Here is an 18466-nt window from a genome sequence, read left to right on the forward strand (position 1 = left end):
CGCAAAAATTGGGCAGAATGGAAAACAGATCTTTTCCATGGTGAACCACTCAATGTAACAAAATTCCAAGCTAGTTTCCCCAAATTACGTAAGAACATCTTTTGTTTTGTGTTTCAGGATTCTTACGAAAGAAATGATAACCACTAAGTACGGTGATGTACTTGAGGACAATATTATTGAAATGGAAGAGGATGTAGATAAAGATGAAATGGCAGATATGAAACTGCGTGAAGAGTTTGACAGAGCACTGAAAGGCCTAAGCCGAAACAAGGCCCCGGGAGTAGACAACATTCCGTTAGAACTTCTGATAGCCTTGGGAGAGCCAGCCTTGGGAGAGCCAGAACTGCGCCGGCCGGAGTGGCCGAGTGGTTCTAGGCGCTACAGTCTGGAACCGTGCGACCGCTACGGCGCAGGTTCGAATCCTGCCTCGGGCATGGATGTGTGTGATGTCCTTAGGTTAGTTAGGTTTAAGTAGTTCTAAGTTCTAGGGGACTGATGACCTGAGAGGTTAAGTCCCATAGTGCTCAGAGCCATTTGAACCTGACAAAACTCTACCATCTGGTGAGCAAGATATACGAGACAGGCGAAATACCATAAGACTGCAAGAAGAATATAATAATTCCAATCCCAAAGAAAGCATGTGTTGACAGATCTGAAAATTACCGAACTATCAGTTTAATAATCCACGGCTGCAAAATACTAACACGAATTCTTTACAGACGAATCGAAAAACTTCTAGAAACCGACCTCGGGCAAGATCAGTTTGGATTCCGTAGAAATGTTGGAACACGTGATTCAATACTGACCCTACGACATATCTTAGAAAATAGATTAAGGAAAGGCAAACCTACGTTTCTAGCATTTGTAGACGTAGAGAAAGCTTTTGACAATGTTGACTGGAATACTCTCTTTCAAATTCTGAAGGTGGCAGGGGTAAAATACAGGGAGCGAAGGGCTATTTACAATTTTTACAGAAGCCAGATGGCAGTTATAAGAGTCGAGGGGCATCAAAGGGAAACATTGGTTGTGAAGGGAGTGAGACATGGTTGTAGTCTATCACCGACGTTATTCAATCTGTATATTGAGCAAACAGTAAAGGAAACAAAAGAAAAATTCGGAGTAGGGATTAAAATCCATGGAGAAGAAATAAAAATCTTGAGGTTCGCCGATGACATTGTAATTCTGTCAGAGGCAGCAAAGGACCTGGAAGAGCAACTGAACGGAATGAACATCAACAAAAGCAAAACGAGAATAATGGAATGTAGTCGAATTAAGTCAGGTGATGCTGAGGGAATAAGATTAGGAAATGAGACACTTAAAGTAGTAAAGGAGTTTTGCTATTTGGGGAGCAAAATAACTGATGATGGTCGAAGTAGAGAGGATATAAAATGTAGACTGGCAATGGCAAGAAAAGCGTTTCTGAAGAAGAGAAATTTGTTGACATCGAGTATAGATTTAAGTGTCAGGAAGTCGTTTCTGAAAGTATTTGTATGGAGTGTGGCCATGTATGGAAGTGAAACATGGACGATAAATAGTTTAGACAAGAAGAGAATAGAAGCTTTCGAAATGTGGTGCTACAGAAGAATGCTGAAGATTAGATGGGTAGATCACATAACTAATGAGGAGGTATTGAATAGAAATGGGGGAAGAGAAGTTTGTGGCACAACTTGACTAGAAGAAGAGATCGGTTGGTAGGACATGTTCTGAGGCATCAAGGGATCACAAATTTAGCATTGGAGGGCAGCGTGGAGGGTAAAATTCGTAGAGGGAGACCAAGAGATGAATACACTAAGCAGATTCAGAAGGATGTAGGTTGCAGTAGGTATTGGGAGATGAAGAAGCTTGCACAGGATAGAGTAGCATGGAGAGCTGCATCAAACCAGTCTCTGGACTGAAGACCACAACAACAACAAGTACGGTCTGCTCATTAATGCTATAGCTTCGATATAAAGTATACAGTGACTAGAAATTTTGGAGTAAAGCCAGAATCTTCTGCAACGTGTCCATAGAAACTGAAAGGCGATCGGCTTGTCGCCATAATGAAGCAGTTATTTAAAACAGCAGGTTTCCATAAATGTAGACAAATAATTTCAAAGGTAGCTAAACTATTGGTAGCTTATTTTCTCGTAAGTTCAAGCAGGTAGAGAGAATGCATGTTGCTTGTCAGCCTTGGCTGAACTGCTAGACCTTATGACCCTGGTATTTCAACTCTTTCTCTCTCCCTTCCACATTATGAGTATGCCTACAGTCGTTTGGAATCGCATAAAATACGGCTGTATTTTGGCGTCGACAGTAACACATCTCCCTTTAATTTCAGGTAACATGTGTACTACACAGTATCTGCTTTGTCCATGTAGCACACTTACCGAGGATTATTGAGCACCTCCGTGACTGTCGAGAACAATGTGTGTGACGTGATATTGTTGAAGTGAAGTCTTAGCCCATATCCCTTGGCCTCCGCTTGAAGCATGTTGAGTTCTTGATCACCAAATACAGGAATTCCGATGACTGGTACCCCATGATACACAGCTTCGAGCGTACTTAGCAGACCGCCGTGAGTTATGAAAAGTTTTATGTTATTGTGCGCTGCAATTGGAAAAACAAAAATGTGAAAAGTTAGTTTTTAATTTTTAATAAAATACTCTGCGTTTCACACAAAATATATAAGGAGCTTAACTACAGAATTTGGTCGGAAGATCAATAAATAGGAGAAGGAAATAAAGTAGCAAAATTAAATTAATACGTCGGTGGGAAATGGAACAATCATAAAATCCTGAAAGAAAGGCGCCAAGTAAAACCAGTTTCTGTTTTCTAGGAAGTGTGGCAATTACAGAGGCATAAAAAGTTTAGAAACATCTTGCATAACAGATACAAGAATTTTAAATCAAAGATTAAAATCTACAGCAGACATTTCAGTATCTTAGGATTAAACTGGTTTTAGGAACTGGAGGCCATTAGCGCATGTCACCTTGCAATCAAGAGAAAAAGCAGAGAATCCTAAAATTAAAGACGTATTCTTTACTGATTTGAAAAAGTGATTGGTACCTACGTGGGAACTCTGCTACATGACTAGAACATGGTAATAGGGGACTGGGGTACCGAAGTCACTTGACAGGAGCTATAAGATTTCTCTCCGGTGAAATAACAGTTTTTACAGATAAAATAGAAAATTAACACAAAATATTTCAGTAGGTACTATGTAGTGTGGTGGTGGTAAGTCCCTATGGGATCAAGCTGCTGAGATCATCGGACCCTGGGCTTGTACACCAATGTAGCTTAACCTAACTTACGCTAAGGACAACACACACACCCATTCCGGAGAACTCGAACCTCCTTGGGCCGGTGGAGCGGGGAGTGGAGTGGGGGGCGGGGCAGGGGGGGGGGGGGGGGGGAGCCACGGGAAACGTTACAACAACGCGCCTCAGACCGCGCGGCATACCATACAGTGTGCTATTCATTATGCGGGATAGTGAAGATAAACTAAAATATGCAACTTTAATTTCAAACAAGTGACAAAACCAACATAGATTGAAATATCTCCCGACAAAACAACAGCAACGGTATTTAAGGAAACTGACCAGTAAGAACAAAAATTCTTCCTAAAAACAGAATTATGAAACAAAATATTCTAAAATTTTAGATTTTTATACGTTATACGAGTATGATGTAGACCTGAATGAGAAGCCGAACAAATTTAGAGAATGAAGACACTTAAGGTAACGTGCATGAAAATTTTCAACGGAGTTTTACATGGTCCATGTATTGTAGCAGTAGTCCACTTGAGAATCTCACTAGAGAAAGCAATAGGGCGTTTCCTCTGCAACGTCAGGAGCACCATCTGGGTCCATCCGTTCACTTCATTTTCTTCCAAGTCCTTTGTTCTTTCTGTTAAAATTGCAGTGTTATCGGCAAACCTTAAACCCTTCAATTTTTTCTCCTTGAACGTTAATCACCTTTCTTAATTTTTCTTTGATTTCTTCTACAGGTTGTTCAATATGCAGATTGAATAACACGTGAAAAAAGACCACGAAATTGTCTCAAGTATTGCCTCCCTTTGACATCCAGCATGGACAGGTAATGAAAACATTAGACAGACATTTAAATTGTTTAGCGGAATCGGCTTTGCCCCGTTAATCCATAGAGGGCTTGTGCTTCTTGAGATTTGCTTGTATGGATTTGCAAAACGTTTCCTGTATACATAACATATGCTCTGTTACTGCTACGTGGTTGGTTGCTCAGAGATCCACATGCAGGCAAGCAACATTTTAAAAAATAAATCCGAGAGAAACTTACCCAGTATGTCAGACTGAGGCAGCCACTTCCCAAGTTTCAGGTTATCCGGTTTTCCTGGGAACGTTTCTGCCTCCCATTTGAAGAGAACACGTTGCTTGAGCTTCGAGAATGCCTCCACAATAGCCAGTCTCTTGTCTTCAGGAAGATCAGCACTTTTCAGGTTCGATCCCATGCTGAAGAGTATTGCTCCGTCTTTCGCACCGTCGAGAAATTCCTGCAGGTCCTGTGAACGCAGACAGCCAGTTTTAGTCATGTGCTTATGACAATGATTGCAGTAACATGGTCACTGAATGGAAAAACAGCGATATGTTTTGAAAGACAATTTTTCTATTTGCTGAAAGAATTCTCGTATTATAGGCTAACTGTGTAATATAAATGGTAACTGACGCAATAATTGCATTTAACCACCTACAGGCAGAGGTTGTAGACTAACGTTTGTGCGTGAGTCTTCTGATGTTGTAGCACTCATTGACGCCTATTTATCGCAGATATTTTGCAGTTGTGAGAGAAACATTGCTCAAATACATGGTCCAGTCACATTAATGTGACCACCGCTTATGATCGGTGTCAAAGTGCAGTAACCACGCACACACGGTAAGGGGGGGGGGGGAGGGGAGAGTGCGTGGAAAACAGCTCAGTCGTTGTCATAATGCGGAAACAGCGATTTATCCGGCGTCCAAAATGGCGTGATAATTAGCTTTTGGGCCAGTGGTGGAAACATTTCCGAAACGGCTAAGTTTGTAAACCGCCGTCGCTAAAGTATCCCGTGCATAGCAAGGCGTCGCAATCCATTACCGGCGCAGAGGAAACTGTGCAACACGGACCATAGACGACAGGAGGTGAACGATCGATGCGGAGATGTGTACTGATCGCCCAGATGAACCAAGGGACTACCAACAGTGACTGCTCAACAACCGCTCAACGAACTTTGCTGTCTATGGACCTCTACAGTAGGCGTCCGGTTGATGCACCCAAGATGATTGCTGTTCACTGTTGACGAAGGATGGAATCTGCACGCCAACACCGCAACTTCACGTCCACTGAGTGGCTTTTTCAGATGAATCGCGTTTTATGATCCATCAGAGAAAGCCGTTGGCGTGTACCACGTGAAACGTCTGAAAGTAGACAGCCTGCATGCCTTGTGGCCAGGGGAATGTTTTCGTGTCATTTCCTTGGTGATCATGAGATTCTGAAAGGCACAACAGATCAATGCAAGTATGCATTTATCCTTGGGTACCATGTCCACCCCCACATGTAGTGTGGTTTTCCTCGGCACGACGGCGTCTACCAACAAGACAATGCAGCATGTCACACAGCTCGCAGTAAACGTGCGTGGTTCGAAGACACCAGGATGAGTTTACCGTACTTCTCTGGTGACGCAACTCCCCGGATTTAAACCCAATCGAGAATCTGTAGGACAACCTTGATCGGGCTATCCGCCCCATGGATCTTCAACCGAGAAACCTAGCGCATGGCTCTATCTCCCTGTTGGTTCCTTCCAGAGTCTCATTGACACTCTTCCTGCACGTCCCTTAGCGGTTGTCGCTGTAAAAGTTGGTTATTCAGGCTTTTGACAGGTGGTCGCATTATTGTGACTGGACAGTAGATACTTGAAATTAAGACTTCACTACGGATTGTTCCAAAGTTTTCAAGCATGCTTAAACTGAAGGGTCTCGAGAACAAAGCAATCCCAGTACTTGTACATCTTCATGTTTGCGCAGCGTAGTCACTGCTCCACTAAAGTTCGGACGTGCTGTCGAATGAATTACACTTCTTTTTCCTAATATTTCTGGCATATACCATTCAGTCATCTTCAGGATAAGCCGAAAGACTGACTCTGCAGCACTCATTCCGTCATTTTAAACCCGTGGATCGCGCTACTGTGCATGCGGCCACAGACACACAGGCGCCGGACACGTTGGTTCAAAATGGCTCTGAGCACTATGGGACTTAACATCTATGGTCATCAGTCCCCTAGAACTAAGAACTACTTAAACCTAACTAACCTAAGGACAGCACAAAACACCCAGTCATCACGAGGCAGAGAAAATCCCTCACCCCGCCGGGAATCGAACCCGGGAACCCGGGCGTGGTAAGCGAGAACGCTACCGCACGACCACGAGCTGCGGACACGTTGGTCGGTGGTGGAGAAGTACACATATGCATGAACCAGGTCTGTAGCTAAACGCTCGGCCCACGCTGGGAAGTCGATTTATGATTGTGAGCTGCACTTTGGCAACATCTTTCAGAGTTTATTAAAGAAAGTGCCGGATTCCATGACTTGTTCATGCTGAAACCGCTATCTCTGTTAATCAAGTTCTTCACCGAACTAATTTCAACTGCTTCTTTCACTACCGAGTCCCAAAAATATGAAGTCGAAGTTATAATTTCGACATTTATGTACGTATTAGGGAGGTCTGCTAAAGTCGATTTATTGGGCTGTATGAGGCGGGTGTACCTACGGCGTTCAGTACATCTCTCAAGGAGAGTCGTCCGCCCAAAGTATGAAAGGCCACGATCGTAGGGGATCTTGTAAACTCCAGCCTTTCGCAACATCAAATTATCATTATCAGAACCCAAAAGTGCTGGAGCCGTCGGTAGAAGGCGAAAAATCACTTTCACTTTTTGCTCGCTGTGATCCGTCCTACTTTCGACGATAGGCGTCCCATATAGGGCAGGAAAGCATTTTCTGCATTCCTTATTTCCACCTTTGGTTTCGTTCGTAACGCCTAGTATTTATGACAGAGAAGGGACATTTACCTTCTGAATAACCTTGCATTCTGAAGGAGATCTCAGTGTTGTTGTGAAGAACATCAAAACTACTCCCACATATTCAGTATTTACCTTATGTGTTTACAGTAACCATAAAATTTTCACACCTCCTCGTTTCCACATTTCCCATTACACCTAATTTTAATCATACGTCTTTCGGAGTTTACGTTGTTTCCATAGTATTTAGGTTTCTAAGGTTCTGAATGACGACTCGCGTAACTTTAATTTTACCTTGTCTTCTCTGTTAAATGTGTTGACTTTCGTTGACAGAAATAGTTTATTTTTGAGTTTTTCGAAAAGAAAGACCACATTTTCATTTTCTGTCAGGCTGGGAAAGAAGTAAGGAAACAAGATTAGGGTTTAACGTCTCTTCGACGACAAGGTCGTTAGGGATAAAGCACAAGTTCGCACTGCGAAGGGCTGGCGAATAAAATTGGTTGTTCCTTTTCAGGAGAAACGTACCAGCATTCGCCTTAAGCGACTTAGGGAAGTCAGGAGCACCTACATCTCGATGCATGGACGCAGATTTGAACTACCACCCTCACGAATGTGAGTCCTATATGCTAACCTTGCCTCGTAGCAGACTCATTCACAAAATTTGATGTAAGTGATAACTGCGCAAAACTAACCTGTAACTGCGTCTAACGTTAGTGTATAACTGACTAGAGAGTTCACATTTCACTGCGAATTGCATTTGCAGTTTATGCAAGACACGTAAAATTCTTTTTAAGGTTTTGGGATGTATTCTTCCCATCACTATAAGAAACAAGGGAAAAAGAGTCGAAATTCCTATTTTTTGAGTTATTGATAACGCTTACAAGTCATAAATTAAAAAAAGAGTGAAATATACCCAATGCACTTGCACACATGAGTTCACTCGTCGGATCTTGGATTGTAACAGACTTTCAGGGGACCACGGCCGGTCTTGAACGGTTTCCCAGGCCTCCGCGAGACGACGATCAAGCGCCCAGTGTCAGGAATATCTGTTTCATAAACCAGTGCTCCCACATATAACAACTGGTAAGGTTGAGGACGTGGGTCGTGCTGCGCATGAAACTGGTCCCCCCCTGACGGACTTCTCACTTGAATTCAAGAGCAACTGGAAACAACAATGGAAGGAGATGAGGAATGTGTCCCAACAAACGAAGGATGGATATCATGCGCCATTACAACCACAAATTCATACAAGGCCATGGTTAACGGGGACGCATTTGGACTGATCTACGATTTCCACCATCATCCACTCTGCTTTAAACATGCCTCGCTTCATGTACGTTTGCACAGAATCAACATTTACAATATCCCTACAAGTGCGTGTGATTCTGAGTCAGAAATTGATGAAACCACATCTTTTTGTGTCCAAATTTGACAGTAAACTCTCGGAATTTCTGAAGACTTTGATGAGTGTGAGCTGTCGTATTCCTCAGTCAGTGTCTTCTCTTTTGCTTTCTAAAGACATTTGCCTGTATAAAGTCAATTTTCTTAAGAGTGTAGGCAAAAGTCTGTAAGACTCATACTTTCATTTATCTGTGTGTCTTATTATTAAATTTTGTAGAGTGGATTGATAAGATAAACACACTGAGGTGACAAAACTCATGGGATAGCAATATGCATTTATAGATGGCGGTAGTATCGCGTACACGAGGTATAAAAGGGCAGTGGAATGTTGGAGCTAACATTTGTACTCAGATGATTCATGTGAAAAGGTGTCTGACGTGATTATGGCCGTAAGACGTGAATTATAAGACTCTTAACCCGGAATGGCAGTTGAAGCTACAAGCTTGGGACATTCCGTTTCGGAAATCGTTAGGGAATTCAATAATCTGAGAGCTCTAGTGTTAAGACTGTGCCGAGAATACCAGTTTTCAGACATTACCTTTCACCACGTACAAGGCAGTGGCCGACTGCCTTCACTTAACGATAGAGAGCAGCGGAGTTTGCGTAGAGTTGTCAGTGCCAACAGATAAGCAACACTGCGTGAAATAACGTATCTGTTTGGTCAGTGCGGCGAAATTTGGCGTTAACTGGCTATGGCAGCAGACGACCAACGTGAATGCCTTAGCTAACAGTACGACATTGCCTGCAGCTCCTGTCCTGGGCTTGTGTCCATGTAGGTTGGAGCCTGAACGACCGTAAACCTGTGGCCTGGTCAGACGAGTCCCGATTTCAGTTGGTAAGAGCTGATGGTAGAATTCGAGTGTGGCGAAGACCCTACGAAGCCCTGGACGCAAGTTGTCAACATGGCACTGTGCAAGCTGGTTCAAAAATGGTTCAAATGGCTCTGAGCACTATGGGACTTAACAGCTGAGGTCATCAGTCCCCTAGAACTTAGAACTACTTAAACCTAACTAACCTAAGGACATCACACACATCCATGCCCGAGGCAGGATTCGAACCTGCGACCGTAGCGGTCGCGCGGTTCCAGACTGAAGCGCCTAGAACCGCTCGGCCACTCCGATCGGCAAGCTAGTGGTGGCTCCATAACGGTGTAGGTTGTATTTTGATGGAATGGACTGTCGTCCAACTGAACCGATTATTGCTACTTAAGAGACCATTTGCAGCCATTCATGGACTTCATGTTCGCAAACAGCGATGAAATTCTTATGAATGACTATGCGGCATGTCACCGGGCCAAAATTAGTCTCGATTCGTTTGAAGAACATTCTGGACAGTTTGATCGAATGATTTTGCTACCCAGATCTCCGACATGAAACCCATCGAACATTTATCGGATGTAATAGAGAAGTCAGGTCGTGCACAAAATTCTTCATGGCAACACTTTCGCAATTATGGACGGCTATAGAGACAGCATGGATCAATATTGTTACAGGGGACTTACAGCGACTTGTTGAGTCCATACCCCGTCGAGTTTCATCATATTAGGAGGTATCCCATGACTTTTTCCAACTAAGTGTATGTCTAGTTTACGTATCATTCTATTTATGAAGCATTTGTCGTGAAAAAAATGGACGGCTTGAGCCTTCAGTTCCGTAAAGTATGCATTTATATACTTTCTCTGTACTATTATGTATTCTAAGCAAACACCTGTTCTCAATGTTTAAATACAGTACAAACTCTGGAGGCCAAATAAAACAAACGTCTTACTCGTGTAGTATGAAAGATACATGACAACTGGAATTAGTTTTCCTTTTGCTTCCACGCGGACGTATAAAAGTTCGCAAAAAATATTCGGGAAAGCAGTGGCTGCTATCGATTTGAGAAATAGTTTACACAGAAACTTATCGGAAGACAGCGGTAAATGATAAAAGGAAAGGAAAAAAAAGCTGATAGTAGTCTCTTGCTAATCATAAGACTACGATACCGCAGCGGAAGACGATAGTAAGTAGGAAAACGAATTTTATAGATAAGTGTGCTACAGTCGAAATGTTTGAAATAATACTTGCAGAGTAATTACAATTTTTGACAGTACTGCCCTGTCAATAATGAACATACAACTTCAGAGTGTGCTATCTTAATTATGGACAGAGGAGAAAAGTCGTTGTAGCTTAATAATGTCTATTGAAGTGTCACAACGGCAGAATCGTGCTAAAACGATTTGAAGACCGTGATACTGAATTCACGTTGATGTCTTGGCCACGGAATTCGTTGGATATGAATCCAATGGGAAACATATGGAACGCTATCTGGCGCCAGCTGCATTTACACAAACCACTGCCCGGTAATTTACGTGAATTACGTGAGCTGTCGTTTATATTTGGCGTCATATACCTACATCTACATCTACATCTACATACATCTACATCTACATCCATACTCCGCAAGCCAAATGACGGTGTGTAGTGGAGGGTACTTTGAGTACCTCTGTCGGTTCTCCCTTCTATTCCAGTCTCGTATTGTTCGTGGAAAGAAAGATTGTCGGTATCCCTCTGTGTTGACTCTAATCTCTCTGATTTTATCCTCATGGTCTCTTCGCAAGATACACGTAGGAGGAAGCAATATACTGCTTCACTCCTCGGTGAAGGTATGTTCTCGAAACTTCAACAAAAGCCCGCACCGAGCTACTGAGCGTCTCTCTTGCAGAGTCTTCCACTGGAGTTTATCTGTCATCTCCGTAACGCTTTTGCGATTACTAAATGATCCTGTAAAGAAGCGCGCTGCTCTCCGTTGGATCTTCTCTATCTCTTCTATCAACCCTATCTGGTAGGAATCCCATACCGGTGAGCAGTATTTAAGCAGTGTACTGTAACCTACTTCCTTTGTTTTCGGATTGCTTTTCCTTAGGATTCTTCCAATGAGTCTCAGTCTGGCACCTGCTTTACCGACGATCAACTTTATATGATCATTCCATTTTAAATTACTCCTAATGCGTACTCCCACATAATTTATGGAATTAACTGCTTCCAGTTGCTGACCTGTTATATTATAGTTAAATGATAAAGGATCTTTCTTTCTATGTATTCGCAGCACATTACACTTGTCTACATTGAGATTCAATTGCCATTCCCTGCGCCATGCGTCAATTCGTTGCAGATCCTCCTGTATTTCAGTACAATTTTCCATTGTTACAACCTCTCGATACACTACAGCATCATCCACAAAAAGCCTCAGTGATCTTCCGATGTTATCCACAAGGTCATTTATGTATATTGTGAATAGCAACGGTCCTACGACACTCCCCTGAGGCACACCAGAAATCACTCTTACTTCGGAAGATTTCTCTCCATTGAGAATGATATGCTGCGTTCTGTTATCTAGGAACTCTTCAGTTCAATCACCCAATTGGTCTCATAGCCCATATGCTCTTACTTTGTTCATTGAACGACTGTGGGGAACTGTATCAAACGCCTTGCGGAAGTCAAGAAACACGGGAACTACCTGAGAACCCGTGTCTATGGCCCTCTGAGTCTCGAGGACGAATAGGGCGAGCTGGGTTTCACACGATCGTCTTTTTCGAAACCCATGCTGATTCCTACAGAGTAGATTTCTAGTCTCCAGAAAAGTCATTATACTCGAACATAATACGTGTTCCAAAATTCTACAACTGACCGACGTCAGAGATATAGGTTCAAAATGGCTCTGAGCAATATGGGACTTAACATCTTAGGTCATCAGTCCCCTAGAAGTTATAACTACTTAAACCTAACTAACCTAAGGACACCGAGGCAGGATTCGAACCTGCGACCGTAGCGATCGCGCGGTTCCATACTGTAGCGCCTAGAACCGCTCGGCCACTCCGGCCGGCAGAGATACAGGACTATAGTTCCTTCGCGTACTCTGTGTAAAATCGAACTGGTATCCCATCAGGTCCAGCGACCTTTCCTCTTTCGAGCGATTTCAATTGTTTTTCTATTCCTATTCTATACCTCCGTAAATTTATCGAGGATTTGCCTTATCCATGCCACGCATAATCGCTGCTGTATATACTTCCAATACTGTTCCACGTCCCTTCTTGAAAACAGCGATGACCTGTGCCCTTTTCCAATCATTTGGAACGCTACGCTCTTCTAGAGACCTACGATACACCGCTGCAAGAAGGGGGTCAAGTTCCTTCGCGTACTCTGTGTAAAATCGAACTGGTATCCCATCAGGTCCAGCGACCTTTCCTCTTTCGAGCGATTTCAATTGTTTTTCTATTCCTATCCTATACCTCCCTAAATTTATCGAGGATTTGCCTTATCCATGGCACGCATAATCGCTGCTGTATATACTTCCAAGGTTAGGTCAACACACGTAAGTAGCTGGTGTACAAGGACCAAGAGGGAAACATGAGAAAGAAAAACCAACCGATAAACGTTGAGAGAGGGCTGTAGTCTTTATAATCTGTTTTTCAGCCTGTATATCGAGGAACCAATGAAGTTTGTGGAAGAAATGTTCAAGAAGTGTTAAGATTCGCTGATGACGTTTGTATCCTCAGTGGAAGTGAGGAAGAATTACAGGACGTAAGGAATGAATTGGTCTACTGAGCACAGAATATATTAGGTTGGTGCATAAGTTCGTAACGTTTCTTCATAAGTTTAATAAATGACATGGTTTCGGGATGCAAATCTCGTCAAGCCATGTTTGGAGCAAATTTTCAGCCGAAAAGGAAGTTTCTTGAAGGTTGTTCGATAGAGAGCAGAAAAGGTGAAAATATGAGGGTAAAGATCAGATGAACAAAGTGGCTGTGAAAAGTCTTCGCAAACCCACTCCTGTATAGTATTTTATTTGTCAGTCTAGCAGAATGCGGGTGGGCGTTATCATGGAGTAGCATCACTTCAAGCAGTCTTCTTGGTGGTTGTTTTAGAATTTCGCCTGCGAGACATGTCAGTTGTAGACGATAAATTTTAGCAGTGGTGGTTACACCTCGCAGATGAAATTCGTTGTACACCACACCGTCGCTGTTCCTCCAGATGCATAACTTTATCTTTTGTGAACGCACGCAGGTCTTTGTACGGGGAGTTGCTGCTTTGTTGGCGCTCAATCAATCCTTTATTTTCCTTACGTTAGCATAAAGTCACCGTTTATCGTCACCAGTAATGATAAAGGATAAGAATGGTCGGTGTTGTTTACGAGCCAATTGATGACGAATAAGCGGAGATGCAAATATGGACACCTCTTGATTTTTGTTATTTCGTCTTAGAGCATGCGGTGCACATACACGCGATTTTTGAACCTTCCCCACTGCACGCAAATGTCGCACGATACTGGAATGGTCATAGTTTATACCATTTGCCGGTTTTCGACTACACTGACGTGGACTTCCCCACTGCACGCAAATGTCGCACGATACTGGAATGGTCATAGTTTATCCCATTTGCCGGTTTTCGACTACACTGACGTGGACTATCGTGGATCAATGCATTTAGACGATCTTCAACAAACCGTGAAGGTCTTCCTAAACGTGGAGAGTCACTAATGTCGAAATGATCCTCCTTAAAACTAGTCGTGCTGCGTCCAATCGCATTACCCCCATAAACGGCGCAAATATTTCTGGCTGCCTCCGCTGCTGTCACCCATCTGCTGAACTCAAACAGAAGAATGTGTCGGAAATGTCCCGATTTCTCCACTTGGCGCTCCATTTTCTAGCGTCCACAGCTCCATTCTCCATCCCCAAATGACAAAATGACAATATGTAACGTCAAATAGCAACAGTGAACTACAAGCAAAAAATGACAATCAATAAGTAAACCAGTAGCAACCGGAATACCAATATGCAAAAAAAAAGTCGTTAAACTTACGCAGCAACATAATAAACTGAGAGTAAACGAAAGAAAGACAAAAGTAATAAGGAGTAGCAGAAATGAGATGAGACCTAAACTTTGCATCAAAATTGGAGGGCGCATAATTGGCGAAGTAAAGCACCCAACCACTTCAGCGATCTGAAAATGGAATCAGAAAACTGCGGCGATATTATCCATGTATTACGTATTTTCAGTCCGCCTCCGTACCTCAGTGGTCAGGGCTGCTGAGTGTCATGCATCCACTGGGCATCTGTCATTCGTTTTTCAACCACCAGCGGTGCCTGGCACTCTGGAGTTGAGTATTGCCCGTGCAAGTACCACTGCAACAGGTTACAGTGTTGTGCGACGGCGGGCCGTGTGGCCGTGGCAACCAGGCACCAACGCTGAGCGAGCATCAACTGTGTCTGACATAGCACCGCGCAAATCGCACCCACTCTAACGCTACTGTCTAGATCAGGCCCTCTATATTCTCACCCTGACTGAAATGCCATTAATAATGCTCCATATGATCCAGGGGTCGACACCAGAACGCGCTCACATGACGTGGGCGACTATATGTCTCCGAGAAAGTGGCAGGATAAAATGTTGTCAGTAAAAGAGTTCCTCTCAGTTGACGTCTTGTTGGTTGGACACTCTACTCTACATTCGCTATTCGAACTTGAAAAGCCTTGGTGGAGAGCAGTCACGCCATCTTGACCAACAGAAGGACGGCTTCCCACAACCTGAGAAATAGTTGCACAAAACCTGAACTCTACACGTAAATCCGGGGTCAAAACTGACATTTTCTGTGCAAGAAAACTCAAATAGCATATAGAGAATATCAACAATTTTATTTCTGAGACACTTTGAATAACCTCAACACTTCGCTGACGAAGTTCAGTCTCTTCATGACAGCACGACTGGTGTCAAAACATAATTTTCCTCATACAGCTGTTAAAAATAAATGAGAGAAGCTAGGCACTTGGATTCTGTGCACTACATCTTCTGTCCTGAACAGGTCAAGTATCGCGAGCAACTAGCGGTGACACTCGCACAGCAAAGACACTGCAGTGATGCGATTTGAGCCTCTACTCCAGAGACTTGAGGCTCCTTCCTAGTCAACGGTTATCGCAATTTAATTAATTTGTGGAAATGGGAGTGGTTAGTAGCAGAGATCACATCCGTAGGTGGTATTTTCTTCTAAAAATGACTGAGGCTGGGTACAGAGCTGTGTAGGATTGTTTAAATGATTTAATGCACCTTGACCTTTTATTTGTGTTAACCTATGTCATCAGTCTTAATTCAACATGAACCAAAACACCCGTGTGCATCATCTATGTATGCCAAATGAATCGCCTTTGTATACGGTCCAGTCACATTAATATGAGCACCATCTATGTTCGACGTCAACAAGCAATAACCATTCACAAATGGCAGGTGGTACCACTAGCAGTGGAGGGTGAATAAAGCTTGTAGGAGGGACGAGGAAAATAGTGAAGTCTTTGTCGTAATGCAGAAACAGAACGATTTATCTGACGTCCAAAAACGCATGATCATTGACATCGGGGCCACGCGTGGAACTACACTACTGGCTATTAAAATTGCTACACCAAGAAGAAATGCAGATGATCAACGGGTATTCATTAGACAAATATATTATACTAGAACTGACATGTGATTACATTTTCATGCAATTTGGGTGCATACATCCTGAAAAATCAGTACCCACAACAACCACCTCTGGCCGTAATAACGGCCTTGATACGCCTGGGCATCGAGTCAAACAGAGCTTGGATGGCGTGTACAGGTACAGCTGCCCATGCAGCTTCAATACGATACCACGGTTCATCAAGAGTAGTGACTGACGTATTGTGACGAACCAGTTGCTCGGTCACCATTGACCAGACGTTTTCAATTGGTGAGAGGTCTGTAGAATGTGTTGACCAGGGCAGCAGTCGAACATTTTCTGTATCCAGAAAGGCCCGTACAGGACCTGCAACATGCGGTCGTGCATTATCCTACTGAAATGTAGGGTTTCGCAGGGATCGAATGAAGGGTAGAGCCACGGGTCGTAACATATCTGAAACGTAACGTCCACTGTTCAAAGTGCTGTCAATTGGAACAAGAGGTGACCGAGACGTGTAACCAATGGCATCCCATACCATCACGCCGGGTGATACGCCAGTATGGCAATGACGGATACACGCTTCCAATGTGCGTTCACCGCGATGTCGCCAAACACGGATGCAACCATCATGATGCTGTAAACAGAACCTGGATTCATCCGAAAAAATAACGTTTTGCCATTCGTGCACCCAGGTTCGTCGTTGAGTACACCATCGCAGGCGCTCCTGTCTGTGATGCAGCGTCAAGGGTAACCGCAGCCATGGTCTCCGAGCTGATAGTCCATGCCGCTGCAAACGTCGTCGAACTCTTCGTGCAGATTGTTGTTGTCTTGCAAACGTCCCCATCTATTGACTCAGTTGCCCACATCTCGTGGTCGTGCGGCAGCGTTCTCGCTTCCCACGCCCGGGTTCCCGGGTTCGATTCCCGGCGGGGTCAGGGATTTTCTCTGCCTCGTGATGGCTGGGTGTTGTGTGATGTCCTTAGATTAGTTAGGTTTAAGTAGTTCTAAGTTCTAGGGGACTGATGACCATAGATGTTAAGTCCCATAGTGCTCAGAGCCATTTGAACCATTTTTTTGTTGACTCAGTTATCGAGACGTGTCTGCACGACCCGTTACAGCCATGTGGATAAGATGCCTGTCATCTCGACTGCTAGTGATACGAGGCCGTTGGGATCCAGCACGGCGTTCCGTATTACCCTCCTGAGCCCCCCGATTCCATATTCTGCTAACAGTCATTGGATCTCGACCAACGCGAGCAGGAATGTCGCGATATGGTAAACCGCAATCGCGATAGGCTACAATCCGACCTTTATCAAAGTCGGAAACGTGATGGTAGGCATTTCTCCTCCTTACACGAAGCATCACAACAACGTTTCACAAGGCAACGCCGGTCAACTGCTGTTTGTGTATGAGAAATCGGTTGGAAACTTTCCCCATGTAAGCACGTTGTAGGCGTCGCCACAGGCGCCAACCTTGTGTGAATGCTCTGAAAAGCTAATCATCTGCATATCAAAGCATCTTCTTCCTCTCGGTTAAATTTCACGTCTGTAGCACGTCATCTTCGTGGTGTAGCAATTTTAATGGCCAGTAGTGTATTTCCGAAACGGAAGAGTTTGTAAACTGTTCGCGTGCAGCAATGGTTGAAGTATATCGTGCATGGGAAAATGACGCGATCCAAAAGCCGCAGCGAGACAACTGTGGTGCACCACGGGCCATAGACGACAGGGGTGCCCGACGGCTGCGGAATGCGATGGGCGAATAGTCGTGCAACTGTTGAGCAACTGACGAAGGGGCTGCCAGCTGCGCCTCCTCAACGACGTTTCAGCGCACGTTACTGTGTGCGGGCCCCCACAGGAGGCGTCTCGTTCATGCACCCACGCTGGCGGCTGCTCATCGGCGACGAAGGGTGGAAGTTGCTCGCCAGTACCGCTACTGGACGTCCACTGAGTGCCGACAACTGATCTTTTCAGATAAATGGTATTTTATGCTCCTTCAGAGAGATGGCAATGGGCGTGTACGGTTTGAAGTGATTCACAATGCACCCAGGAGAGAGCGTTGTGGTCAGGGGAATGTTATGGTGGCATTTACTGGGTGATCTCATCATTCTGGAAGACACAATAGTCCTTCGGGACCATATCCACCCCTGCATACAGTTTGTTTCTGCTCGGCACGATGGCATCTACCATCAGGACAATGTAATATGTCACACAGCTCGCAGTTCATGTGCGTGGTTCGAAGAGCAGCAAGATGAGTTTACCGTACTCCACTGGCCATCAGATCCCCAAATTTAAGCCCAATCGAGAATCTGTGGGACCTCCTCTATCGAGCTGTTCGCACCGTTGATCTTCAACCGAAAAAACTAGCGCAACTGTCCACGGCATTGGAGTCATACTCTGGCTCCATGTCCCTGTCGGTAACTCCTGGAACCTCACTGAATCTCCTGTTGGACGTCTCTCAGAGGTCCACGGTGTAAAAGGCAGTTATTTCGACTTTTGACAAATGGCCGCATTGATGTGAGTGGACAGTCTATTGCTGACTGAGAAAATATTGAATAATAATTGTTCAACTTTCACGGTCTTTCTGTAATTTATTATCAGACATAGTTATCACGATA

General features: G+C 44.0%; 1 protein-coding gene across 1 annotated transcript in view; it reads right to left on the reverse strand.

Annotated features, from left to right (window-relative positions):
* The window catches only part of LOC124544651 (UDP-glycosyltransferase UGT5-like), a 107473-nt gene that overhangs the window by 29384 nt on the left and 59623 nt on the right, over positions 1-18466 (reverse strand). Inside the window, exons 4-5 of the mRNA XM_047123265.1 lie at positions 4294-4516; positions 2367-2586 (exon numbers count right to left, since the gene is read on the reverse strand). Coding sequence (XP_046979221.1) covers positions 2367-2586; positions 4294-4516 — 443 coding nt within the window. The remainder of the gene's footprint in view (positions 1-2366; positions 2587-4293; positions 4517-18466) is intronic.

This window comes from Schistocerca americana, chromosome 8 (genome assembly GCF_021461395.2).
Source record: "Schistocerca americana isolate TAMUIC-IGC-003095 chromosome 8, iqSchAmer2.1, whole genome shotgun sequence".
Classification (NCBI taxonomy): domain Eukaryota; kingdom Metazoa; phylum Arthropoda; class Insecta; order Orthoptera; family Acrididae; genus Schistocerca; species Schistocerca americana.